Raw genomic sequence first — 26,441 nt, forward strand, 5'->3', positions numbered from 1 at the left:
GCAACAACGCCGACACGTGGAAAGGTCATAAGCGTTTAGCAGGAGTTAATATGAGCATTGGTTTATGGAGGCATAGTACTTGCTAAGACCATCCAGTAGCATCAGGCCATGCCACAATCAAGATGTACATTTATCACCTTTCCCTCTGTATTCGCAGTTTGGACTATGTATATGGTCTATGTGTTTACGATCAACTGCGCACATGGAAGCACTTAATCATCAACATAGACACTACAGACAAATGAGGAAACCACGCAGTATAAACACGAAGGTACCTAGTATCACATCAAACACACATCTGGGTACGGCATGCCCACATAGTCCGGCAGCCGATCCGGTTGGTCTAGGAGCGGACCGGCAGAATGGTAGGGCAACATGCCGGATTCATACTAGCGCAAACAACGCGCGCTCTGTTGTCACTCAGGCGAGTGCAGGGAATCACCGCACTTGTCGTCAACTTTCACTCCACCGCAGCCTCGGCAGTTGCACTATGCTGGTGAGCAGGCCTCAAAAATACTCCATACCACGCGACTCCCCCCCTCATTGCGCGCGCACCGGCCCCCATGGCGACAGACACCGCTCCTGCTTCGAGTGCTGAGGCCTCGCAAACAGACGAACTCGACTCCACACCCTCCACCCCCACGCTGGCACCCACACACGAAAACGACATGGCGCACGATATCTCAGAGGCCGACGATGTCAGGGCTTTTGACCAGCCCGACGCTGACCTGCCGCCCTTACCAACCGAGGAAGATGACAGCATCATACATCATGTTATCGAGGAGGAAGACGCGCATAATGACGAGAGTGTCTTCGAGGATCGCGAGATGAAGCGCCAATTGATGGACATCGAATCGAGCTTTATCCCAGAGGCGCCTATTCAGGTCGAAGCACCTCAAGGACAGTCCGGCGTAGACGATACCTACTTATTCGGGGGCTCACCAGGAAATTCTCAACAATCAGCTCGACCTCTGCGTGACGACGCAGATATGCAGCGCGTAATGAACAACCTAGAAGAACTGCTAAAGCCAAAGAAGAAGCCTAAGAAGCTTGAAGTACGCAGTGGAAACACACCGACCAAGTCACAATCCAGGAATACTCTTCAAAGCAACTCTTCATCCTTTTCTGAGGCTCCCACGCCCGCGGATGCCTACAAGACACCTGCCGCGAGACGCTTGGACTTTGGGGCCGACGACTCGATGGATACGAGCACCGCAACATCAGAGGGTGGACCTTCCTCGCCCGCCGCGGAAGCCGCGCAACGAAGTCAATCGCGCGCTTCAGCAAGCCAGACTACGGAACAATCGGAGGGGGAAGAAGAGGACAGCTCGCGTCGAGACGAACAGGCTGCTCCAGGCGCCCAGCAGAAAGAGGTGGACGTGCGACGGCCCACATCCAGTGCCTCGACAGTAAAAGCCCCCGACTTCTCTCTAGTTGAAGAGGGCTCCTCCCTTACGAACGGAAACGAATCCAGCGTAGACAGCATAGCTATGCCTCCACCACCAGTTCCTGCGACCGCGCAAAAGATTAGTAAGCGACCGAGCTACCTGCAGCATCGCCATTCGAGCCAACGATCATCCGTGTCTTCGTTCACTAACCGGTCTGATGCGTCTGGAGATGGCGGAAGCACAGCGAGTCTTGGTGCAGACTATGCCTTGCAAACTGGTGGCGCAATCCCTCGCTCAAGTGGACCACGAGGGATGAGCCTTGGGCTGTCAAGATTGCCGAGCTTAGGTAGCATAGCCTCGTCAATGTCGGGATACAGTGATACCAACCCCTGGGAGAAGGGTCGGAGTATCAGTACTAACTCTCTCTCTGCTTTCCTCCAGCCGGATAATAGTCTGGGTCGTTTAGATGAGGAAGTCCCTAATAGCGCAACTCCACCCGAGACACCTCGCGCTCCCAGCGTGCAGCCTGCTGCCCCCACAGACACCGTTATCGCCAGGCATGTTCAAGACATACAGGTACCGGATTCTATTGCACGCGATTTCCGGGCTAAGCACTCGCGGTCGCCAGACAAACGGCACATGGCCACTCCCTTCACTCGGAGCAAACACAACCTTACACTGAAGGAACAGAATAGCAAGATTGATAAGCTCAGCAAAGAAAACTTTGATCTCAAACTCAAGATTCATTTCCTCGACCAAGCGCTTCAGAATCGATCTGACGAGGGAGTCAAGGAGATGATCTCAAAGAACGTCCAACTGCAAACCGATCTTGCGACAGAGAAGAAGGAAAGTCAGTCAATGCGCAAGAAGATTCGTGATCTAGAGCGAAGACTCAAGGCTCAGGAGGAAGGTAACGCTAGTTCCAGGGACCTTGGCAGCGGCTCGGAGGACGGGAGAAGTGTTCAGTCGTCTAGGCAAGCTGAGTTAGAGGAGGAAATCGAGTTTCTACGAGAGCGCCTAGAATCTACAGAGATCACTGTGGACCAGTGGCAGCAGGAGGCACTTCAGAAAGAAGCAGACAACCGACGCATGGCTGATTACATAAAGACAATGCGAGAGAAGAGCTCTGGTGAAGACTCTGCTGGTTTTGACGAGGCCATCAACATGTGGAAAGAGGATTTCGAGGAGGAACGCGCAAGGCGTGAGCAAGTCGAGAGTCGCTGTCAGCAAGCCGAGACTGAAAGCGAAAGACTTCGAGAAGAGGTCGAACGCTTGAAAGAGCAGAACCAACAGATGCAACACTCGACGACGAACCATCACTTCAACAAAACCCTGAACAACTCACGGCGCATCCAGCAATCTTTCGCTGCTCGTTCAAATTCTGGCTCTGATGGCAACGAGAATACTGCGCCAATCTCTCTTGGCGGCACAAGCAGCACCTTGGTGGAACACCTACAGAGCGACAATGAGAAATTGCAACGAGACCTTCACGCACAAGCCTCTATGCTCACATCAAGGAATCGAGAAAATCTCCGTCTTAGGGAAGAGAACGAAGGCTTAAAACTCACAATTCGAAGAGGAGATGCAGGATCGACGGCCGGTGATAGTATTCTGGAGCGCTCCATCTCCCGCAACCACATGAGGTCTGTTTCAAGAGCAAGCGGCGGGACGCGTTTGACCCAGCAAAGCGATCCTGATCGAGAAGACTTCGAGAGCAAACATGCTGCTCTTCGAGATGAGCTATCTCAGCTCAAGCTTTCCTACAAAGAGCTTGACGACCAGCTTAACGGTCATCTCGACATGCTTGAGACTACTGAGAACAAAGTCAAGGAGCTAGAGAGGGAGATCGAAGCACAGACAGAAGATCTTCAAGCACTAGCAAGTGAGCGCGACGAGGCACTCGAGCTGCTACAAGATAAAGAGCAAGAATGTGAGGAGCTAAGGCAGGAAGCGCTGGATACAGTTCAAAGGCTAGAGATTGATCTTGAACAGAAGCAAGCGGAACGTGATCGTCTTTACAATGATCTCGAAAACACCACTGAAGACTTCCACGCCCTACAGCAGGAGATGAAGAATGTCAGCGAGAGCCTTCTACAGCTCGAGGACGACCGGGACGCAAGCCTACGCAAGATTCAGAACCTTGAAGCTGAGCTCGGAGACGCAAATGAAGAGTTGAACAGGCAAGACAAGCTTCTTAGTGAGGAGAGGTCGAAGAATGAGCGATTGGACGTTCAGCTTGAGTCTTGTCAGGGTGAGATTGACTTCCTGAGAGAAGAGCAAGAAGGCGACAAGATCAAGATTGGCGAGTTAGAGTCAGCCCTGAACCACACCCAAGTCACGTTGCAGGAGGCGAGAGAACGTTCCCGAGATCTCGAGGAGCGCATGGCTGAGGAAAGACAGCAACGCGATGTTTTGGAGACTCAAGAGAAGCAAGAGGTGGAGAAGATCATCACCGACCTGAACGGTCAATTGACAAAGCTCAAGGAGGACAGCAGGAAGCTACGAAAGAACCTGTCAAGCAAAGAAGTTGAGGCATCCACCTGGAAGCAGCGCCATGACGAACTGGAGCACACTCTTCGTGAGTCCCTGGGAAACCTCAACGGTACGAGGTCAAGCCTCTTCAAGGTGAGCGAAACTGACTATAGCGGCTGGACATACACTAACCCTAAATTTCCAGGACATTGCAAAGCTTCAACGAGACCTCCAAGCAACTATGCAAGAGCTCGAGGTTGTCAAAGCCGATCTTGCAGAAAAGGACCGTTTGTTGCGTGCCCGCGATACCCTCCTGGAGAGCGCCGGTTTGGAAAGCCGCCGTCTTTCAGAGATGCTCGAACGTGAACGCCAAGCCCGCCGACAAGACCAAACCACATTCGAGAACGCCAAACGCGGTCACCAATCCACTGCCAGGGCGATTCAGCAACACGAGTCAAGAGTCCTGGAACTGGAGACTCTTCGTAGCCAGGATCGCCAGAAACTTCACAGTCTAGAGAAACAATACAAAGAGCAGCTGCTCGAGCGAAACAATCTGCTATACGCCCTGTGGAACCGACTATCCACCCTTTGTGGTGCAGAGTGGTCCCGCAATAACGCTCTCATCAACGGAGAACTTACTTCGATGGAGCTCATTTCTAGGAACGTTCAAGGCTTCAACAAGAACATCATTCTTGCGGTCAGGACTGTGGAGAGTGTCATTGGTGCTTTCAAGCAAAGAATTCGCAATATAGAGAACAACCTCGTCCGCGACTACCAGACTCTTGAGCATAGCCTAGACGCACGCTCCAAGCGACTTGACCAGCTTGAGAAGCTTGTCATGGCTCAACGACAGTCGATTGGAAGACCTAGCACTGTTCGTGGAGGTATTGTTGATCTCAACACCGCAGAACTAAACAAACTGCGTACTGAAAACAAAACGTTACGATCCGAGGTCCAAACCCTCCGCGCCATCACGACCACGACGCAGTCTGGCAACGATGTTATTGTCAGCCGCTCGCCATCACGTGCTGCGTCGCCAGTCTCTTCCAAGCGTGCCAGTATGGCGCAAACGCTGTTGCGGGCTCACTCCGCTTCTGTAGTCGAGAATTATTCTACTTCATCGACGCCTGCGCCAGGCCACCCTTATCCTGCCGCTGGACCGCTTCAACCAAGTGAGCAGAAGTGGATACATCGACTCAAGGAACTTGAACGGCGGTTGAAGGCTGAGCGTGAAGCGCGACTCCTTGACCGAAGCGGCGCCCGGAAGAGGCTAGAGCAAAAAGTGGAAGAAAATGCAGACTTGAGGGCTGCGCTCGAAAAAGAGCGGGATCGAAGGGAGGAAGATGATGCCGAAACTATCCAAAGAAGTGCGTCTGCGGGCGGCAGTCGCATCGGCGGCAGTGGACGTGCCAGTGTGGTTGGCAGTGTGAGACACACTAATGGCAGTGGCAAGGAGAGGGGAGAGGATATGTATTAGTACGTTTCCTATGTTGAGTGTTTCTGTTCTTGTATCAACCGTTTTCCTTCCTGATAGACGTTTCAGAGATCCGCGTTCGTCTCTTCGTCTATCTTTTCTTACGAAATAATGTGTAACGAGCTTGCTTGGTTGGCGCATGTAGGCACTGTGGGTACATTTCTGGAGGATCAGCATTGCATACCAACTATTAGAGGAGTGGGCGTACAGCATGTTTTTAATCAATGGTATTTCCTTGCAATTCCTGGTCGATAGTGGATTTTTACGAGCACGCCTTATAACAATTGAGATCGTCCACTTCACTGGCTTGATGCGATGCGCCAACATAGCTCCACGTATGGGGAACAGGTTCGTTCAATAGCAGAGGATAGGGCTTTACCTCAAATATACAATCGACCATATCTCACTGTCCTTTGATATCACGAAGCATCGCTACGGCATGTGACACACCATGACAGACATTCTACTTACCGTTCACGACTCTCTCACCGCCCCGCTACCCAATGCTTGAACTACATTGTAAGGCAGCACCCACATATGCTTATGTTGGCAACGCTCCAGCTACTACTAGTATGTCCTCAACCACTTGAGCTGTTCTCTCACCTCCACCATTGTTGCGTACGATACATGCGATGTTGAGACGATCTTTACAAGATTGTAATCATGGCCATGAATGTTACTTACGCTCACCAGACCGCTCGGCAGCGCTTATCTACAAGCCGTACCAGTCGCCGATCTCTAGCTTCACCTTATCCATCCCCAACACCACAGCCAGCGAGACCTACCCAATCGCAGGACCCGCCTATCTGCGAAGTTTTCGCTACTCTGCTGTTCAATCGTCAGAGAGCCTACCAAAGTGGATTATGTGCTCCGCCCACATCACTTCTAGCACCAGTTACTCGAGCAGAAATGACTGCTAAGCAAACACCAACTAGGAACGCTGGAAAGGCCACTACAGACTTACTGAAGAAGCGCGCTGTGCCTGTACGCCTAACACAGGCAACAGCAAAACGTCAGAAGACCGAATCAAATAGCAAGCAGAAGCTTAGTTATGAGGGGAACATGGGCAACGGCATAACAACTGCATCAACAACGAAGCCCAACAAAGACACTGAGATCATAATAATATCCGATAGCGAAGATGACAAGCTCCATGCTGTGCGAAAGGGCAGGTTTAGTGGGCCAAAGATAAACATCCATGAAGATGAGGATGATGTTAAGCCTAGTATTGATTCTCTCACACCGAACCCGGAACCCAACGATAAGCAAGAAAAAGAGCAGCTGCGCAAAGAGCTCGATACTGCAAAACTAGAGCTTGATAAGATAAAGAAACTTCACGAAAAAGATAAAGACGACAGTGAGTTGATACGGGTTCAATCTAGCAACGCTACAAAACAGGCCACAGAGAGACTGCAACAAGAACTCGAAACTGAAAGAAGTAACTTGAGAGCTATTACAAGGGAAAGAGATCAGCAGCGCATCGAAATCGACAACATTAGGGCAATGAACGATCAGCTAGCAACAGAGTTGCAAGAAGAGAGATGTTCAAGAGAGGCAGAGAGGCGGGAGCACGACAATATAATGGAGGATGTTATGAAGGCTAAGGAACCAACCTCGAATGCGGCAAAAGACCTCCTCATCACTGAAAACGACCGACTTAGAACGGAAAACGAGACCCTTCGAGCCGCCGCCGCTACTAGACCACCGCCTATGCCACAACCCGCGTTCCTACCTGCTCCGCCCTCCATGTTTACACCACCGTCATCCCAAGTATCACAATCATCGTCATACCCCTCCATCTTCACCTCGCAAGCAGTGTCTCCTGCCCCTTCATCCCCGACCCCGTTTGCGCCAGCCGTTCCTACCCAGGAACGCAAAGAAGAGAATGTCCGAAAAGTCTACCTTAGGGTCAAGAACCAGTTCGATAATCTTCAATTAGCAGCTAGTAATCTGATAAAATGCACCCGAGGGATGGAAATGAGCAGTTTCGGGCAATTTGGAAAGTATCTGCGCCAGTTGAAAACGGTCCTAGAGGAGGATGCGAAGTGAGTTGAGCGGCCGGACGGTAGCGATAGCTGAGCATGTCGTCTTCTTGTCTATCTCTGCGGTAGCGGCTGACAAAGAGCACCGAAGTGACCGGATGATAGAGATATTGGAGAATGCCTAGAATGAAAGTGTGGGCGCTCTCATAGTCGATGGAGACATTTATCTTGAGTGCTTTTAATATCGAGGCTTTGCTGCGCAGCGTCAAGCATGTTTCTTTTCCAGGACAGGAAAAGTTAACTGCTTAGGTGCGTAGGAGATCGGTGCCACAACGGAGGTTTGAGGCGCAAAATAGATGCTGTTCGAGCGGATCCAAAAACGGATTTTTTGAAGTCTCTTTGCAAGTAACAGGTGCATAAAGTATGATGCTCCCTTGCCATGCTGGGAGTTCCTGTGGTGCACACTCTAAAATGTGGAAAGTACTGTTCTTGACAGGATACCAAGGCAGACTAAACCGATACCATCTCGCCACTTCTTGCCCTTCATCGGCGACCCCTGCTAGCGCAACGCGACTCCCCCAACCGTGCGCAGTTTCACACTTCTGGACATTCCATCACCTTCTCATGACCACACTGGAACTGACAGTTGTCGATTCTTCAAAGCGATGAGTTTCTTAAGCAGCATTTGGCAACTACTCCCGAGCGCGGACTGGCTGTTCGGCACAACTGAGCCAACTGGCCCTTTCACACCAACCTACGCTGACGTCTGTCACGCCCGCGCCCTCCTCAAGACACTTAAACTGCCTACTGAACTAGTACTCAGCGTCCTGGAGCATGCTCAATATTGGCCTATTGCTGGATTCTCTCAGAATGGACGCATAGTTCATGCCAACGCCAGCGCTAGCGCCAACAGCTCATCCGCAGCAGCATTGTGTCTCGAAGCCGAAATCTACTCTGCATCTGTCGTAGAGAGAATACGTCTTGGTGGCGAAACAGTAAAGATCAAGCGCATTACCTTTGATGTGATGAGCAGAGACCAAGGATGGACAAGCGAAGACACACAAGGCACTTTCTCGACGTCTTCATGGCTTGAAGTATCTATCTTGCGAGATGCTTCCAATATCAACAGTCGGCTTCCTACTCCGCGGTTGGTCAATACTTGGCTGAGCAGCCCAATGGATTACCATACTAATATGGTTGGTCGTGGCTGGTCGCTCGTCAAGAGGCCAGAGAGCGCGTTGCAGGGACCACAGGGGGGTGAGGGGGACTATGCGTGGTATTTGCAGGGCAATCGCGTCATGGCTTCGGGGCAGGAGTACCATGTTGCTTGGGAAGAGCATGGCCTGAGTGAATTGAACGAGGGGAATGAAGGCGCAGGTAGCGGAGAAGGCTTCTTGGATGCGTTGAGACAGGGAGATCGGGTGTTGGTGTGGGCGAGGGCCAAGGTACGGTCAAGACCACGAATATGGTTTTGACATCACAACTGACTTTCCGAATAGTACCCAGGATGGCGGTGTATCGTCGATGACGTCAACATCACTGTTCACTATGGCTTTTGAGCTCCCATCACACAACTGCCTCAGAAGGATGTTAGCATTACTCGTTATGGGGATGCAAATGCGTCTATTCAAGCCCCTAGATTGAACACACCATCTTGCTTTTATGCCATGACTCACTTTAATGAGCATGTGGTGAGGAGATGTGTACGTAAGGATCGTACAGCTATAAACCAGCATGAAACGTTGTGGTAGTCACCAGACATTGGCGCCTCAAAACCCAAACTTGCTCTTCATAGCGCCCATGACGAGCCCTCTCTTCTGCTTTCCAACAAACTTGTTGACATCGTTTGCCCAACCTGCACTGTTCTGCGAAAGATTATCCATGCTGTCTCCGACAATGTTGAGTTTCTCCGTGCGCTCATTGAGCTGGCGACTCGCCCAGGCACCCCAGCCTTCTTGAGTCGGGGTCGCCGGTTGAGTGGGGTAGGACTGGTACCCTGCGGCAGAAGAACTGGCAGCGGACGGGTTGGCGCGACGGCGTTCTTGCTCAGCCTCTGCGCGTTGTTGCGCCATCTGACGATTCGACAAAGGTCGATCAGGACCACCGACTAAGGCATGTTAGTCGATACTTGAGAGTAACTGGCGAGATGACTTACTGAGTAGATCCATGTCAGCTGGTGTGACGTACTGTGTGCCGGAGATCCATTGGATATTGCTGATAGTCGGTCGCGGCGGGATCAACAGCTCTGGGTTGAGCAGGATGTCTTTAGCGCGTTCGCTAGAAGATATCAGTATAAGTATCGCTGGTTAAGAGAGGACTCGACTCACTATTGGAGTCCTGTCCCGAAAACGTTAATTAGAGCCATCTCTGCGGGACCTTTCCAACCGAAGATGTCACCAGTACTTGTGATGACTGCCTCGGAGAAGCGCCGTACGTCTAGCAGCTCACTGAGATTGATGGACGCGATCTCCTTCAATGCAGGTAGTGAATAAGCTCTCGCACACCCATCACCATACAAACCAAGCAGCGCATATCCTTTGTCCTCATATCTAACCACAGTCGCCGCATCGCACAGGAATTGGTCAAAGGTTTTGTGCGCTCCCTTACTGGTGGCAGGGCGGAATAATCTCGCTCCCGATGCTGTTGTGGTTAGGAGCACACCACCAATCTTGGAACCATTTCGAAGTCCAGCAACGGCAGACTGCGAAGCATAAGCTGGTCGACCAGTTTCGGCATGCATGGGACAAATGCTGATGACTTTGTCGTCTAATGAGCACACGCCCACAGACTTCACTGAGTATCGGCCACTTGATTCTGGTAGTAGCTTGAAGGTTGCAAGGTGGCCAAGGTTGGTGCCCACATGAAGCAAGATGCTGGAATAGTCTTCATCTTCGAGCGTCATTACACTGAACTCAATAGAGGTCGGCCACTCTGCTTTGGGAGTCGCCTGAGTTGAACTCCGTCGAAAGCTGGCGCGCTTGTCTGGTTTGATGAATTCTTGTATCGATGCTCTGTAGATAATTGCCGGTCCTCGCAAATCGATGATGGCCAAACTGCCGCCTTCAAAGCCCGCAGCAACGAAGCCAACGTCAGAATGTTTCAAGGCGGTGACTGGTCCGTTGCCCTCGTCAAGCAAGGTAAGAGGCAAAAGTCCCTCTTTGAGAGCCGCTTCACTCCTTTGTGAGATATCTGTGAGCCCTTGAGCTTTGTTTTCACCTGGTGGGTATTCCTGCCCAACATGCTTGTTGACACCCCATCGGAACACAACTACTTCACCGCTCTTCAGTCCTACAGACAATTCAGATGCCGCACCTGCGAATGAGGTGTGTGTGACGTTGACATGCTCTGGTCGGCCGACTGCTCGAGCAACGTCTACCTGTAGCAAGGCAGCGTTCTCAATCTCATCGGCATGACCTGCATCCCATAATCTAATTGTGCCGTCTGCATGAGCTGTCTGTACTATGTTGCGGTGTTCGAATCGCTTGAGAGGATGTACAGCCTCGGCACCACCGACAAGAAACTGTGGACCGTGTTGCCGCTTCTCAGTCATGCCGAGCCATCGTGTGCGGTCTACCGGTGCCAGGTTCGCGTAGTTGATGTATGGATGTACAAGTGTCATGGAGAGATGCAGCTGGTTAGTGGGTGTGATGGGCATTCCGCTTGGGAAAGATAAGGTGATCAACTCTCCAGAAGCAAGTAAAGCGATAATCGCAATCGGATCGTGACAGCCAGCATAGTGAGGGGAGGTCCGTGGAATGAGAAACAGATCGACCACTTCAGTTCCAGGCGGGCATGGAAGTATTCTTTGCCTTTTGGGGTTCTCGAAGTGATCCGACAGTACTTGCCAGGACGCGGTAGCATAAACAGGTGTCCGGCCCAACTCGAATAAGGTTAGACTTTTGGCTGAGATATTGGATGGCTGTCCACCAGCGACAAGTATAGCGGTGTCATCTGGATCCTGATTTGCACACCAAGCAATCTTGAAGATGGGTGACTTGAGCGCATATGACCCGTCGACAGCACCTGGACTGAAGCTCCCTTGGCCTGGCTTGTCCACGTTTGTGTCGGTCAATGTCCTCGCCTGCACAACGCGGCCGTCCTTGGAGTCCCATATAACAACACTACTGTCTTCATGCCCAGTCAGAACAAAGGTGCCAGTGGGATGCCAGACAGCCTGTGTCAAGGGAGGTTCGCGGTCCATGTGGATGGAAGCGGGATCGGAATCGCCTCCAGGAGCTCCCTTGGGAACCAGGTAGTGGAAGAAATGTAAGGCCTTGTTCTGCTTGAACGAGTAGATGACGGCGCCAGAGTTGTATCCAATCAGAAGGGAGCCGATGTCTCGCGGGTGGAGCGATAGAGTGACGACGGAGACGAGGCGTGCGCGGGGAAACTTCTCTCTCCACAAATTGGGTATTTTGAAAGGTGTAAGAGCCTCCCTGGCCAGATCATAGGCGTACACATCGCCCTGCTGTGTGCCCAGAAGCGCATAGTCGATGGTCGGGTCGCAGTGGAGGGCCGTGATTTTGGCGGGCGGAGAATGGGCATTGAGCAGCTTCTTGGTCTCGAGCGAGAAGACGGACAAGTCGTTCTTGGAGTCTACACACAGCAACTTCTCGGCGCAGAACTGCAGGATCTTGACCGAGGCGCTGCGCGTGGGCAGCGGCAGCACAACCTCAACTCTCTTCTGGCCAAAGACATAGATTTGGCCGGGGCCGAACTTGCTCTCGCTGGTGCCGACGGCTATGAGAGACTGGACGGGGTCGTATGCGACCTGGGTGACTTTGGAGTTGATGCCATAGTTGCGGATCTTCACGTGCTGTTAGCTCTTGCGCCTGTAGGGCTGTTGGCGAGGGCGGGAACGGCGGGGTGAGGGCAGCGAGCGCATACATGGTCGAGCACAAACAGATCAGGGCTTAGGCCTTGGGAGAGGTCGTTGCTGACACCAGCCTGCTTTCCGCGCAAGAGGTGAGCCATCGCGATGTGTGTATTTCATACCTCTGCTCGCAAAGCCAGCGATGAGGATTGCAATCTGCGACTGACTGACGGACCGCCCAGCTGCTTCGCCGGCAAGAACGCGTTGCGCGACGTCATTTCGGCAACTTTAAGCGGAATGCAGGGTCCACGCCACGTCACAGCCACAGCTAGCAGTCATGTCCTGGGTGATGCTCGTAGCAGTCTGGTCAAATGAGATTAACGTCGGTTACAATAAATATGCTACTTTAGTCAATACAAGGCGCCTGTTCGAGCCCTGACACCGCGTCATTATCGCCAAGTACACGGACTACACCAACTAAACCACATGCTGGCAATGATAATCCCCCCCGCTTGTTGCTAGAGTTTCCGAAACGCCACAAGTTGATCTATGGTATCCGGAACACCATGTGAATTCACACTTACTCATCAAAACACCTTACGTCGACATGGACGCCCCATTAGCGCCATACATGGAGCCGTTGGGAGGTTGCGGCGTCCCTGACCCTTGCCTACTACTACTGAAACTGTTCTGTGCTGCAAGCCGGGCCTGTGCTTGCTGGGCTTGTTGCCTCTCAAGCATCATTTGCTGCGGATTGCTGGCTACGCCATTATAGGGGCCAGCGGCAGCAGGCGTCTGCGGAGCACCGTATTGCGATGGACCGTAGTAGGTGCTGCGCATCTGCCCTCCAGACACCGGCGTGCCGTATGTTGGCCGTGTACCATAAGCTGATGGCGTAGGTGGTGCGCCCTTCATAGGCGAAACATTACGTGGCGGCGGTGCTTGTGAGCCATTGTACAGAGGTGCCGCATTTTGTGACCGAGGATAGAAGTTGCCCTGATTCTGCTGTGCGGCATATCGATTTTGACCCTGTGCTGGTGTCGAGTTGTAGTACTGCGAGCCCGTGGCGCCACTGTAGCCACTTGGCTGTGCAGAGCGTTGCGGAAAGTACTGCCCAGAAGGTGTGGTTCCATAACTTGGTCGCGGCGTCTGTTGGCTGTACGATGGGGTTGCCGAATACCCTGATCGAGCATTCGGGGCATATGGCGCACCACCTGGTTGGAATGTCTGCGCGGCACCCGACGGCGAGCGTTGTAGATGCATTGAGGATGACCGATGGAGAGACTGCGGTTGCGTATACACTGGGCGAGCGCCGGACTGAGGCACTGACTGACCTGGACGGCTGTACTGATGGCTAGCTGCGGGATAATGCGTATTGGTTCCAGAGCCTGTTCGAGCCAAAGTAGCTGGCGCTGCAGTAGTCATTCCTGGTGTCTTTGCCAGTTTAGACAGTTGGTCCTCCTCCAGAACTCCCTTGTACTCTTTAGCATCGAACAGAATGGTCCGACTGATGTTGAGTTCGTCCATCTGGTCTCCGTTGAGTTTGGCGACAGCGTACGGCGGAAGCTGTGAGATCAACAAGGTAAGCTGGGACTTGAGAATCTGATACACATCAAACTCTTCAGACGAAGGTGTGGATGGGCTGCCAGCCAAAGTCGCAAGGGAGGCGTTCTGCACGACAGGTGTGCGTGGGTTGGTTGTAAGGGAGAGGTTTCGTATCCTTTGATAAGATGCAAGTGTCTCCAAGAGTTCGGAAATCTCCTTGAGTAGCTCGTCTGTGTCTTTCTCCTCTTCAGTCTTCTCCTCCATGCCAGGCAATTCATCTCCTTCGATTGGCGTGAAATTCTCCACAGCCTCCTTGAACAGTTCGTCCTCATCGGTTGTTCCGTTTGCAAGGGCCCGCTTAGCCTCCTCAGGATCGAGCAGAGCAGGATCGATTGGGAACATGTCGTTGAAGCGCTTCTCGCCGACCCTCTGCCACCATACCATGTTCTTGGTCTCTTCCGGGATAATAGCGGAGCTGTCATCTCGCGTCGGAGCAAAGCTCGAGTAAGCACTGCGGAACAAGGCGTCTTCTTTTGCGTGTTGGACTGCAACCAGGATTGCCTCGGACGGTGGCTGTTGCGCTTCACCCATGCTCAATGCCCGCTGTCTGCTCTTTTGCTTTGCCGTTGGTGAGGTCTGGTCCTTGGGCATATCCACCCCGCCATATCCAAGCCAAAAGCCCGAAGATAGATTTTGGTGCGCGTACGATTGCGATCCCTTGCGACGGGGTTTGGGCGCTTCTTGGTGCGCGAAGGTGATGGTACTGTTGCCTTTGCTCGTTGTCGGTCGAGCAGACTTGGGAGGGCTGATCTGTGGTAGGTGGGGAGGTGCGCGAAAGACCTCTCCAATGGTCGCAATCTTCTTTTTGTTGTCTGGATCGGGGAGAGGATATACTTCGGTGGTCGAGATAAGGTTGGGCAGATTCGTCTCGCGAAGAGGTAGAGTCACCTTGACGGCGGTATCGAGTGTAGATATTCCATCGGTGGGTGGTATCTTCTGGGGCTGCTGCAAGCTGGAGAAGAGCTGCTTCGGCGGTGCGCTTCCGTACAGCGTAAGAACGGTCCTACTCTGAGGCACCTCGGCGTCCTGCTCTTCCTCCTTGATTGGCACAGGGGTACCATCCTCTGTCGAGACGTGGGCATCCGCGTCGCCGTTGACGCCCTCTGCTGGGCCATGTGCCTTGGGCGCATCTTCCCTGGCAACCAAGTTCTTCAGTATGGTTTGGAAAGCAAGCACTTTGCCTTGAAGCGCAGTGTCCCCAGGTGATGTTGGCGCAGTTGACGAGTCGCTTGGGCCGTTGGCTGCCAGGATTTCGGCGGCAGCACTCTCGACATCCTTGTCCAATGCGTGCAAAGACTGGTATGAGCCGTCTTGAATCAAGTTGGCGATGGTCGCAGGGCCGCTCGGTGGGGTCAGCTTGGTGCGCTTCGAGTCGGCTTCTCCGGAGGCAGATCGCGTTATCGACGAGGTGATGGGGTGTGACAGAATCGAGGGCTTTGTGTCGTAGCTATTCAGTGTCAACATGCGAACGCAGACGGTTCCTCGAGCCCAAAACGCGTAGGCGCGGGACAATGTTTGCATGTGTCATACCTCTTGAGGACTGCCAGTATGTCTCCTAGTACGGCCTGGAGAGAGCGTGGGTTGGCGGGTGCGCTCTCTCCCTGCGCAGGCGTGGATGCGCCGTTGGCAGCAGTCCCATGAGGCGCTCCGAGTTTGCGTTTTGCGGCAGAGGGCGAGTTGGGCGCAGGCGGCAGCGACGGCGGGGTGAGGGTGCCGTTGGCGGCGGCCATGGTGACTTTTGGGGGGCTGTTGGCGATGCGCGAGTGATGCCGTGGGATGCAACGCGCTCAGGGCGGCCGGAGTCGTTCTTAGTCTGTCTCCTTCACAGCATTCCCTCCCCGCGATATCGGAAGGCGCGATGGTGGGATTGGCAGAAGCGCGTAATCAGACCCAAGACTGCTCCTGTTGACGCGCAGATATTCCCCAGAGGTTGGGTCGTGCTGCTGGAAGTTGTCCAAAGTTGACTTAGTCTGGTCGAAGTGCGTGCAGCGAGCGATGAATGGAACGCGAGGTGCCAAGACAGCCTTGGAACGCCGCATGGTACCACAAGAAACACCGCCTAGCGAGCTGCGACGATTGCCGTGCTTCCTCGACCGCTGGAATGACCTTGGTATCACAGTTTGCTATTTCCACAGCTATTCGCTCTTTACAGTCTGATCCGCTGTCTCTGGTAACCATGTTCAAGACGTGGTTTGCGACTGTAGCATAGCACGCTAGTGACGATGGAGCATAAACTACCCACGATTTTCTTACTGCCCTCGGCAAGCCATCGCAATTGCCCTTCCCACGCGTCTGTCCACGTTCGTTGCGTCAGATGAATGCCCCCAATACTCTCCCTGGCAGCTCCAGGTAACACGTACTGCTTCGGTCGTCGTGTGACGCGCCTAGTACCTTACTGGGTATGCTCGCTGCTGCTTCAAGGCTGACGTTTACTGACTTACTTGCAAGTGTTTTTGTAGCCCTGTTACCCATCGCCAAAAGCGAGGTACGTCCGTATTTTCGACATGCCGTGTCCAGGCTCCTTGGGTGCTTCTGCTCTCCCATCGCCCCACGACTCTCAACCCCCGCCACGATATAGCCGTCTGTCGCCATGACGAACCTCAACGGCCTCCGAGGCGCTACTCCGTACACACTTCCAAGGATGCCACCTTTTCTGAAGTAGACGAAACTGAAGGGCGTCCCACATTTCGACCCCAACTGTCCCGCGCCGTCAGGAAGGCCCTACGCCCACCTAGGCCTGCAATAGTCCTTGCCTCCATAAACGGCCCAGCCAGAGACCTTTATGTTACCCCATCTGATGGGACTGATCTGTCCTATACTGCGCCGCGACGTCCTTCGCGAAAACCCAAGCCCAAGACTGGATTTTCTCGCAGCACTCTTCTGCTTGATGAACCCGTCTCGCTCTATTCAATCCTTGCCCGCTTTCTCCAACATCACACAGCGACACCAACAGCCAAGTCGGACTTTTACTATGCTCCGCTGGAAAAAGAGCTACTACAAAATCAGGGCTACACCATGGAAAGCGTAGAGCGATGGGCTTCTTGTCTCGTGGCGCCGCGATCGATTGAAGCCGCAAGGGTTTTCGAACAGGGGGTTGAGATGCCGCCTCTGTTCTTACTCTTGTTGTTCTTACGTCGTAAGCACATCAAAGCACCTGCCCTCGACACCATCATGAGGCACCTTGTTCATGTTGCGTATTCAGAGTCGATAAGCTGGTCCCAACTTAAAATCATTACGGTTCGTTTACTCCACCATGTGCGAGAACACCGGCCTGAGTCAATGTCATGGGTCGCCTCCTTCTTCGCCGCCGAAGCAAGCCGCCTACATGATAATACAACTGGAGCTGATCCTCTGCCACCAAATACGCTTTCAGACTTGACTGAGTTTTGCAACAAACTCCTTAAGCTGATATCACTGCCGACACCTTCTCGACCCGTAGTGACCGCTGTCCACCAAGAAAAGGCCCAGTTCCAGATCCTTCAATACATGGCCAATAGGTCGCCTGCAGTAGCAGTGACGCGACTCGGCTTCCTATCCGTAGCGCTCAATCAGCTGGCTCATGCCAAGACACCACAAGAAAGAGAATGGGCTGAGCTTAAAGGGTCTGCCTGGCCTCCGTGGAAGGAGAATCGTACAGCAATGGATGAGGACAAAGGCTACGAGTTCGGTGCTTCCCGAGCTTCCCAGCTTCTGCACCGTATGCACGAAGCTGGATACAGCGGCGGGTTGTTGGAAGACATAGTGCAAGTCTATGCTGGCTGGGACAAAGACTCCAGTCCAACGATACAAACTCGGATGGTTTTGCCTCTTTCCTCCTTTCAATACCGCAAAGCTGATGGACTTCGTGCTCTACTCTGGGCTGGCCGCATACGAGCGACACGCACGCGCAGGGAAGCCTGGGCATGCTTCCTCTCACAAGAGCTATCTGAAGGACGTGGTCATTCCGCAATATATCTCGCAATGTTCGAAAAGTTGCATTACGGTACAGCAGAAAGATTGACACACCCAGAGTTCTCGTCTGACGCAGGTGGTACTCCAGAAGAAAGCCCCACCCACTTGTTACCCGGAGATATGAAAGAAGTCTTGCCAGACCCGCTGTCCACGTTACACCACGTTTACATCAGTGAGCCCGTTCCCGGATATAGAGAGCTATTTCAACGGATGCAGACCACTCAGCTCAAGCCTGATAATCATCTCCTCGTTTTCCTAATAGAGACGTGTTCCGACTTCGATATGGGCCTAGAATTACTGGCCATGGCTAAGGATAGGTGCAATGGCATAGTAGGCCGAATTCTTGATGGAACTCATGATCAAGATCTGCCATACCAGCCGATTTTAGGTTATTTCATCAAGGCGATTATCGTATTCTTATGTCGTCATGGACGTGTCGAACAGTCACTGCCCAAGGAAGTCCGTTTTCTACGGCCGGAACAGCATGCCACTCAGCTCAGGTCGAACCGCAACTACCTGGTCGAATACGCGTACATGGTTCTTAGACATTATCGGCCGCTTTACCGACCAGCTTGGGCTGCCATGATAGAGAAGCTAGCATGGCACATCAACCAAAATGGGGAAATCGGAACTACTCAGTATAAACGTATTTGCGACATCCTTGAGCAGATGGAGCAGCTGCATCTCAATGTCGACGACGAAATCTTTCTCCAATTCTGTGTTGCGACTCGGTATACTGCTCAGACCGCCCAACAAAGCTTCGCGTCCATGGAGGATACACGACATGTCCTTTCCACCAGTTCCCATCGCCTCCGAACGCTCTTTAATAGCTTGATCGGTATTAATGCCGACGTGCAGTCACCTTCAAATCACCAGACTGGTAGTAACGCCGTTCCGCTACACATTCCAGGACCTGCAGAACTACATGCTTACGTACGAGCACTAACTGCTCTCCGGGATTATGAAGGTCTTTATTCCTTCACCACCTGGCTCACCAAACACCATGTCGAAGTGACGGCGCGCGCAAAAGCTCAGCACTCAGGCAGAGACATTCTCTTCAAGATACTTGTGGCATTGCGATTGGCTATCGATGGTGGGGCTCTCGAGCCAGAAGCTGCCTACCTATCTGGCGCACCAGAAGACATAGCACTTCTCATCAAGACACAAATCGAGAGTGTTGAACAGTGGGGTGGTTGGCCTGAACGAGAACACGTTGACATGTATATCAATGGGCATTTGAAATCGGAACCACCTCTCGTTGGAGGACGCTAGACGGATGTATCATATGGGTGGGTTCCCTCTTTATCTCGCGTTTGACACCCTTTTTTCGTGTAAATATATGAGTACAAGCAATAAAGCCATCTCAAACGGCTGTTCTGAAAACTATTGGGTAGTTTTCCCTTCCATCCACGCTGTCACCTCTGCGAAATTCTCTAGCCATTCCAACTCCGCGTCACCACGCGGAAGAACAGGTAGTGCTACAGGCGCCCTTTTTGGAAATTCCGCTTGGTAAGGTTGAATTAGAACCTTGAAATTGAGCCCATGCAAGCTTAGGTGCTGCTGTTTTAGCGTCTCAGACAGGCGTGTCACTGCAATCACCTCTCTTTCCGCATTGTCTCGCGCCCAATATGGGGCATTCGCAACAACAGCACAACATTTATCCACAATGTCCGCGGGCGCAACCTGTATATCTGTAGCGTCCGTAATATGCTCTTGGAACATCTCTACTTGACTTTCATACGGCACCAGGGCCGGCCATGCGAAGCGGACAACGCACCCCTCGGTATTTTTCCACCTCGTATTCTTCGCCTTCCTAACCAGCTTCCTCGCACGGCGACGTATATCAGTGGGAACATGTTGCGTGTTGAGGTTATCAGGTGCACGATCCCTAAGGTCAAACGGCTCCTTCAGACGAGTTGGATAGGTTTCGTAGATATCTGCCAAACGGTAGAGCTCGGCTGCCATTGTTTCTGCCCTGAGCAATCGAAATTGTTGGTACATGTCGATGAATGTTGCTAGATCGTCGATACTGAACGGCAGATCCTTCGAGAGGTATGCGTACCCGTGGTACACCGCGTCTTTTATACCTAGCTTGGGGATCTTGGAAAAGATAGCTTTGGCTTGCGGGGACAATCGCGGGAGCCATGGTTCAATGAAGCGTGCGTAGTGCTCGTGGAACGCAGACCACGTTCTGTCCATGACGATGGAGTTGAGTTCCGCGAGGAAAGTTCTTGCGAGTTGGTGTTCAGCAAACCTGGACCGATTTTGAACATCTGCTGGTAACCATCCGTATGCAGTCGCCTTCCAGTCTTCATTGCGAAAGAACAGAAAAGCTAGGCTGCGTTCGAATATGTATGGTATTTCGTCCTTGGCCTTTGGTTGGACGAAGCACAAACGCCTTACGCTGTCTGAGATGGAGAGCAGTTTTTGCCATGTGCTTCTGTCTTCAGCACGGAAGTGATTGCCCCAAGCTGAGATGCTGTTTTCAAGGGACCAAGTGAGGCGGGGACCAGCGCATGAGGACAGGCGGATTAATTGCGAGAATTCAAGGTCGTTCAGTATGTCTCCATGGAGCTCACAAGGGAGCTTTTCGAGATCCTGCGCGATGCGCTGGAACCTTTTAGTTGCTAGCATAGGTTTTTTATTTTCCTTTGGTGCTTGATTGGTTTTGGCCTGGGGCAGGCACAGGACCAGACCGGAGGTTGTGAATCTTCCAAGTGTGTGGCTTGCCTGTTAAGATGCGAATAGTTATGATTGAAAGGTACCTCTGTTCGTTCTCTGCTTTATGAGAATAAAACCATTTGCGCTTGCCATTCGTCAAATGTTACTGCCTGGCGTCCGAGTCATGGAAAGGGCGCCGGTAGCGTCAGACATGCCGCCCTTAACCAAGGTCCACTATCAGCAACTACCTCGAATCACCTTGTGAGCGCCCACTTTTTCAGACACCCTTAGAACCGAAAGGAAGCTTATGGTATACCTGGTGGGCTATGGCAAACCCCAATTTCTTGCTATTCCCTCAAATGTGTCGCTGCGTCCGAATGTAACGCGAACTTTTTTACATACCTGCACTCGTAGCCTACCTGAATAGTTACACTGCTGCAGTGTTGAGAAAACAAGATACATATCAACTCTCCGTATCAAGAGTACTGTCTGCTGCTATGGCACACTTCTCGCCGTCATTAGCAGCACATTGCGCAGCCACCGCTGCACCACAAGATATATCCAATTGGCTGCGAGATGATGAAGCGCTCATCAGCGCTCAAGGGAATTGCAGCTGGCTAGCTTACTATCTACCGGAATACGAAACCGAGAGAGGGTTAGCTATCGCGACATGTCTTACACCGTCGCCCGCTTTGGGTCACGACATCAAAAAACTCATCTACAAAAACGTTCTGAGCAGGATCCGCCGGCATCTGAAGAGAGGTGGATCGAACACAACGCCGGACGGAACTGTCCATGAAATTAAAATCGCCGAGCAGGCGATACCTCATTCGGAACTCTCGACTACCTTGAGAGTTATTGCGCATCTACAAGAGGCTGCTATAATCCAGCGAGACACCACAGCTGGCACTATCATGGCTTGGTTGGAAGAGCGAGTTACTCCCAGTCGACACACCATCTCAGAGTCTGCTCCACACGAGGCGGAAATTCCAAGACCAGCACCGACGCCACGCAAACGTTTGTGTTACATCTGTCGTATGGCTATGACCACTTCATACCCTCCTCAGCCCGCCATGTGCATACCCTGCGGTTCCTTCAACCACTCTTCTTCCATGCTTTCGACCCCATCAAAGCTGATCTTGCCACATACCTTCACCGCGCTCGTAACAGGAGCGAGAGTCAATCTTGGCTATCACACGGCATTGCGTCTTCTGCGTTGTGGTGCCCGAGTAATCGTCACGACACGATATCCGCTTGATGCTATATCACGGTATATCGAAGAGCCTGACTCCCATGTATGGAAGGATAGATTAAAAGTAATAGGTGCGGATTTCAGGTGTGCGAAGGACGCGCACGATTTGGTGCATGAAACGAAAAAATGTCTGAAGCAATGGGCTCATGGAGGGGCTGTGAGATTGTCCGCACTGATCAATAACGCAGCGCAGACACTTACAGACAGCGTAAAAAGAGAAGAACATGCCATAGAGCGAGAGAAAGCTTTGGGTAAGCGTTTAGTACACCGGGAACTATTGATTGAGGGGAATTACACGACCAGAGTGCGAGGACGAGAACTGCCAATGAGACTGCTAAACGCTGGGTCGACTAGTGTGCCCTCGGAAAGCTCTCTGGAAAAACAAACAGGCGCTGCAGGCTCGGCAGACATACTCGATATGTCGTACAAAACAACCACACAAGTAGAGCCCTACACCAAATCCTCCTGGGTGCAATCTATATCTGAGATACCATACGAAGACGTTAGTTCCGCTCTCTCAGTCAACACGTTCGTCCCTTTCATCCTTTGCCGGGAACTCCTTCCTCTTATGGGCTGCAGTAGTATTGAAAGACCTACCAAGCCTCGAGGCTACATAATCAACGTCTCTTCCCGCGAAGGCATATTCGAGTCACACACCTCTTCATCTGCAAAACGAGGCAAACACGTCCACACCAACATGTCCAAAGCCGCACTCAACATGCTTACCGAGACAGAAGCAGAGCCTGCTTGGCGCAAGAAGCGTATCGCCATGAACACAGTGGATCCGGGATACATGAGTGCGGCGCCTGAGTACGAAGATGCTTTCGAGGGCATGAGGCCGATTGGCTGGGAAGACGGGGCTGGGAGGGTGTTGTGGCCGATTGCTGTGGCGGAGATGGGAGAGAGAGTTGTTTGGGGAAGGTTTTTGAAGCACTATGGAGCTGTGGAGGGGGAGGCGGGTAGGGGGTGATGGAGGAAAGGGTCCAGCAGTACTATCCAGCTGACCTGTTCTGTAGCGTCTTGTTCCATATCTGTATGTATCCTTTTATCGTAAGGCAAGAGGGTATCTAAGTGTTGGTACAGTAATGACAAAGATCACGAGGCATGGCTGCCGTGTCTAAATGGCTAGTGTCCGGAGTAATATAACGGGCCAGACGCGTGACGCGGTAAGGGAAGGGTCAGGGTTTAGCTTAAACAGCTCTGCCGAAGCCAGCCCCGCCGAAACGTCAAACTGCAATCGAGCATCTCTCCAGTCTCCAGCACGCCGCTCCGTCAGTTCACTCTGGCGCTGGTAAACGGCCAAGTCGCATTCGCACGCCAATTCTATATACGTGTGTGGAATTACATTACCTAACAGTACACTCTGTTCACTTGGCTAGGCAGCCGTATCGTGGGGCCGTACAAGTACAGGGCCGACAGTTAGCAAAGCACTGGACAGACACACGACTACCCACCGCTCGACGAGCCGAAACCCAACCATCCACCATGGCATCCTTCTTCGAACAGCTATGGGAGTCCATCTTCATTGCGGGGCCGACGCCCACGCTCCTTATCGCAACAAACGCCTCGTTCGCCGCGCTCCAGGTCCTTTTGTTCGTCATGCTCATTGCGACGTACAGCATACACTTTGTTATTCTCTCGATTCTGTGTGGAGGGCTTTGGTGGTCAATCAACTGGTTTGCGACGGAGCTTCGCGCTGCCCAAGCCAAGGAGGAGGAGGCAAAGCGCATCCGGGAAGCCAGAAGGGGCAGCAAAGAGAAGGGTGACGCAGGCGACGACGGAGAGGGAATGGACACAGGCGACGACACCGAGGTCGACACCGAGGTTGAGCAGAAGCAGACCCTCAAGCCCAAACCCAACCCGCCGCGTGCGCCACGCCCGGAAACACAGAGTACCGTATTCGTTGAGAAGCCTGACGGAAGTGAGCCAGACAGCCCAACACAGCACTCGGCTTCTGCGGGCCGTGGAGGCCCTACTGCTGCTAGCACTACGGGGGCGACGACGAGTCTTGCGGCACCTGTAGAGGATGCGCTGAAGCGAAGGAAGGGCATGGGAGAATCAACCGGCGACATATCAACCGACAGCGAGTGGGACAAGCTGTCGGAGGACTCTGAGGATAAATGAAAGGTAACATGGTCTTGTTAAACGCTATTCAACACTGTTGCGTATATTTGGAAGCTAGACGCGATTAGACTCTGTGGACCTGTACATCCATGTCCTTACACGTGAACACGCGCTGCCGCCTTTTGTTACCCTGCATATGGGATATCGCTGCCAACAAATTCCCGGTACCATGTCGCCATGGTTTCCACCTGCACCCTCTGCCCTTTGTGCCTTTCCACTTGATGTTCGTTCCCTGTGCTTGATGCCCAACCATGTCATGACGGACTGACCGTGCTTGCCACACGCCGCACCAGGGCCCTGGATGCCCCGCCTTGATGCAGCATTCACCCATCACAGTGCCACAGACTTGATTGTCTTGATGCAGCGCTCGAGATAATCCTCACATGTTGCTGATGAGGACGCGTAACCCTTAGCCGCACCGGTAGCGGTCCTGCTTGTCGATAAGTTGTTGCCTTGAGGCTCAATTCGCGAATACCCAGTTGCTTGTACCTCGTGCCCACCCCGCCACATCCACAACACTCGCCCTCATGGCTACCATCAACACCCCCGTGAGCCTTCCTGAGGTGACGGAACAAGCCGGGAACTACACATACAATGCACACATTCCGTTGGCGAATTGGCTGCGCACAGCCAGTACTATGCAAAAAGAGGCCCAAGTCTATGAAGCAGAGGGCAACGACGCGCAGACCTATCTCCTCCTGTACCGACACGCCGATCTCATCCTTCAAAAGCTACAGGGCCATCCGGATAGAAACAAACCGGAGAACCGGAAAGCGCTGAATGCTGCAACGGCAGCCGTCAGTCGAGATCTGAAGAAGCTCGAGGAGATCGCGCCGCGCATCAAGAAGAGACATGAGGAACATGAAGAAAGGAGACGGAGACAGAAGGAGGCTCTAAGGTCGTTGGAAGGAAATGGCGTCGGAGCGCTTCCCCAGGAGCTGGACGGGCTGGCCATTCAAGACCGAGGGTCCAAGAGAAGGTCATTTGATTCCAGACCCACAATCGATGCACGCTCTTTGGAAAACCAATCACTGGCCGCAAGACTGGCGCAGAGGGAAGTTCGGAGGAGAGACACGATTAGAAGAGGTGTGCGACAGTATGGTGTGTCGGAAGAAGAGGAGCAGGCACGTCGAAGTGGAGGCACATGGGACAGCTGGCAGAACCAGCTCAGCCAGCCAGCGGGCGACGGAGATGATATCTCGAACCAACTGCAAGAAGTTGCAAGGCTCCAGCAGAACGGCCATAGAACATCATACTCCTCGGTGCGCCCCATGCAACAGTTTTGTGGCTCCTGTACTGACAAATCCAGCGTCCCACGTCTCAGACCGCGTCTCCATATCACTACCCTACCGTTCCATACAAGACCGCTCAAGACAGATGGTCAGACTCAAAGTCGCGCGACGCAGCACCTGCGCGACCTCCGAAAGAGCAGATATACAGACAATCCGGAACACCGTCAGCGCCACCACCCTTGCCGCCCAAGTCGCCAGCTTCTACGTACGACGCGCGATTCCACCACTCGCGGCCTCCGCCTGTTCCAGGCAAGATCTCCGAAGGCGCGCCACCTCTACCAAGCAAGATACCCGACCAAAGACCGTTGACTCCTTCAGCCGAACTCGACGAGTTTACATTCAAGCCTTCTGCATTCCTCGAGAATGGCGACCCCCTTCGTCCTGTCTTTCTCCCGTCCCAATTGCGCAATCAGTTCCTGGCTGTTGCTTCGTCCAACACACGTCTCAACTTGGAAACATGCGGTATGTTGGGCGGAATATTGAAGTCTAACGCCCTCTTCATTACACGGCTTATCATTCCCGAGCAAACAAGTACAAGCGACACATGCGAGACGTTGAACGAAGAGGAGCTATTCGACTACTGCGACAAAGAGGAGCTCATGGTTCTTGGCTGGATCCATACACACCCAACACAAACCTGCTTTATGAGCAGCAGAGACTTACATACGCACGTCGGATACCAGGTCATGATGCCGGAAAGCATCGCAATCGTTTGCGCACCGACGAAACAGCCTAGGTATGCTGATATCCTCACGACCGCGTTCGAGACACTGACCATGTTACAGTTGGGGATGCTTCCGCCTGACTGACCCCCCGGGCAAACAAGCTATTCTCAATTGCAGCCGACCTGGTATCTTCCATCCTCATGATGTCGATAACATCTACACAGAAGCCTTGAAACCAGGCCACGTAGTTGAGCTGACCGATGCGCCGCTGGAGATTGTTGATATGAGGCCCAAGAAGAACTTTTAAAGACTGCCTTCTCTACACTTTGAGGACGATATGACTGCAAAACCAATACCCAATCCATGGAGATTATCCATCACGAAGGAACAAACCTTACCGCATAGCGAGGAGTTTTTGTGCATTTGGGATTCTATGAATCTGCTGGTGTGTTTCAACAGGATTAAATGTGGTATGCCTAAAGACCAGCATACGAAATCAGTGTTGCCCGAGTATCACTGTCCTTTTGGCGAAAACCAGCATTTACAGAGTAAATGTGTCGAGTAGAGTTCGAGCATCTATCTCCACCGTCTCTTTCTCGTTTTGGACGACACAATGTCCCGCTTTTTCCCTGTGTCCCCATGCCCGTCATCCGCATTGTATACTTGCCATCCAATAGGTCAATTGGGTGAGTAGCTGAACACCTTCATCACTTCGTTCCAAAACATAGATCATCAGTCATCGACCGATTGCAAAAATATGAA

At 52.5% G+C, this 26,441-nt stretch overlaps 8 protein-coding genes across 8 annotated transcripts; 5 read left to right on the plus strand and 3 right to left on the minus strand.

The window, feature by feature from the left end:
• Positions 1-563: 563 nt before the first annotated feature.
• GT037_000607 (anucleate primary sterigmata protein b) lies at positions 564-5,337 on the plus strand (the record flags this gene model as incomplete). Its single annotated transcript, XM_038925654.1, has 2 exons — positions 564-4,013; positions 4,066-5,337. 2 exons carry the CDS (start codon positions 564-566, stop codon positions 5,335-5,337), a joined length of 4,722 nt encoding a protein of 1,573 aa, XP_038791510.1.
• A 906-nt stretch (positions 5,338-6,243) lies between these two features.
• On the plus strand, positions 6,244-7,383 carry GT037_000608 (uncharacterized protein; the record flags this gene model as incomplete). The annotated part of the gene is made up of 1 exon (XM_038925655.1): positions 6,244-7,383. One exon carries the CDS (start codon positions 6,244-6,246, stop codon positions 7,381-7,383), a length of 1,140 nt encoding a protein of 379 aa, XP_038791511.1.
• A 598-nt stretch (positions 7,384-7,981) lies between these two features.
• Positions 7,982-8,875, plus strand: GT037_000609 (uncharacterized protein; the record flags this gene model as incomplete). Its single annotated transcript, XM_038925656.1, has 2 exons — positions 7,982-8,761; positions 8,816-8,875. The coding sequence occupies 2 exons, from the start codon at positions 7,982-7,984 to the stop codon at positions 8,873-8,875; spliced, it is 840 nt and encodes a 279-aa protein (XP_038791512.1).
• Positions 8,876-9,085: 210 nt separating this feature from the next.
• Positions 9,086-12,290, minus strand: GT037_000610 (snare-dependent exocytosis protein; the record flags this gene model as incomplete). The annotated part of the gene is made up of 4 exons (XM_038925657.1): positions 9,086-9,423; positions 9,472-9,593; positions 9,644-12,123; positions 12,204-12,290. 4 exons carry the CDS (start codon positions 12,288-12,290, stop codon positions 9,086-9,088), a joined length of 3,027 nt encoding a protein of 1,008 aa, XP_038791513.1.
• A 436-nt stretch (positions 12,291-12,726) lies between these two features.
• GT037_000611 (uncharacterized protein) lies at positions 12,727-15,464 on the minus strand (the record flags this gene model as incomplete). Its single annotated transcript, XM_038925658.1, has 2 exons — positions 12,727-15,181; positions 15,265-15,464. The coding sequence occupies 2 exons, from the start codon at positions 15,462-15,464 to the stop codon at positions 12,727-12,729; spliced, it is 2,655 nt and encodes an 884-aa protein (XP_038791514.1).
• A 588-nt stretch (positions 15,465-16,052) lies between these two features.
• Positions 16,053-23,722, plus strand: GT037_000612 (uncharacterized protein; the record flags this gene model as incomplete). The annotated part of the gene is made up of 5 exons (XM_038925659.1): positions 16,053-16,133; positions 16,183-18,905; positions 21,953-22,557; positions 22,615-22,631; positions 23,018-23,722. 5 exons carry the CDS (start codon positions 16,053-16,055, stop codon positions 23,720-23,722), a joined length of 4,131 nt encoding a protein of 1,376 aa, XP_038791515.1.
• Positions 19,069-20,319, minus strand: GT037_000613 (uncharacterized protein; the record flags this gene model as incomplete). The annotated part of the gene is made up of 1 exon (XM_038925660.1): positions 19,069-20,319. The coding sequence occupies one exon, from the start codon at positions 20,317-20,319 to the stop codon at positions 19,069-19,071; it is 1,251 nt and encodes a 416-aa protein (XP_038791516.1).
• A 527-nt stretch (positions 23,723-24,249) lies between the features above and the next one.
• GT037_000614 (stam binding protein) lies at positions 24,250-25,986 on the plus strand (the record flags this gene model as incomplete). The annotated part of the gene is made up of 3 exons (XM_038925661.1): positions 24,250-24,984; positions 25,032-25,750; positions 25,800-25,986. The coding sequence occupies 3 exons, from the start codon at positions 24,250-24,252 to the stop codon at positions 25,984-25,986; spliced, it is 1,641 nt and encodes a 546-aa protein (XP_038791517.1).
• Between the last annotated feature and the right edge of the window lie 455 nt (positions 25,987-26,441).

This window comes from Alternaria burnsii (genome assembly GCF_013036055.1).
Source record: "Alternaria burnsii strain CBS107.38 chromosome Unknown 705, whole genome shotgun sequence".
NCBI classification, from domain to species: Eukaryota; Fungi; Ascomycota; class Dothideomycetes; order Pleosporales; family Pleosporaceae; genus Alternaria; species Alternaria burnsii.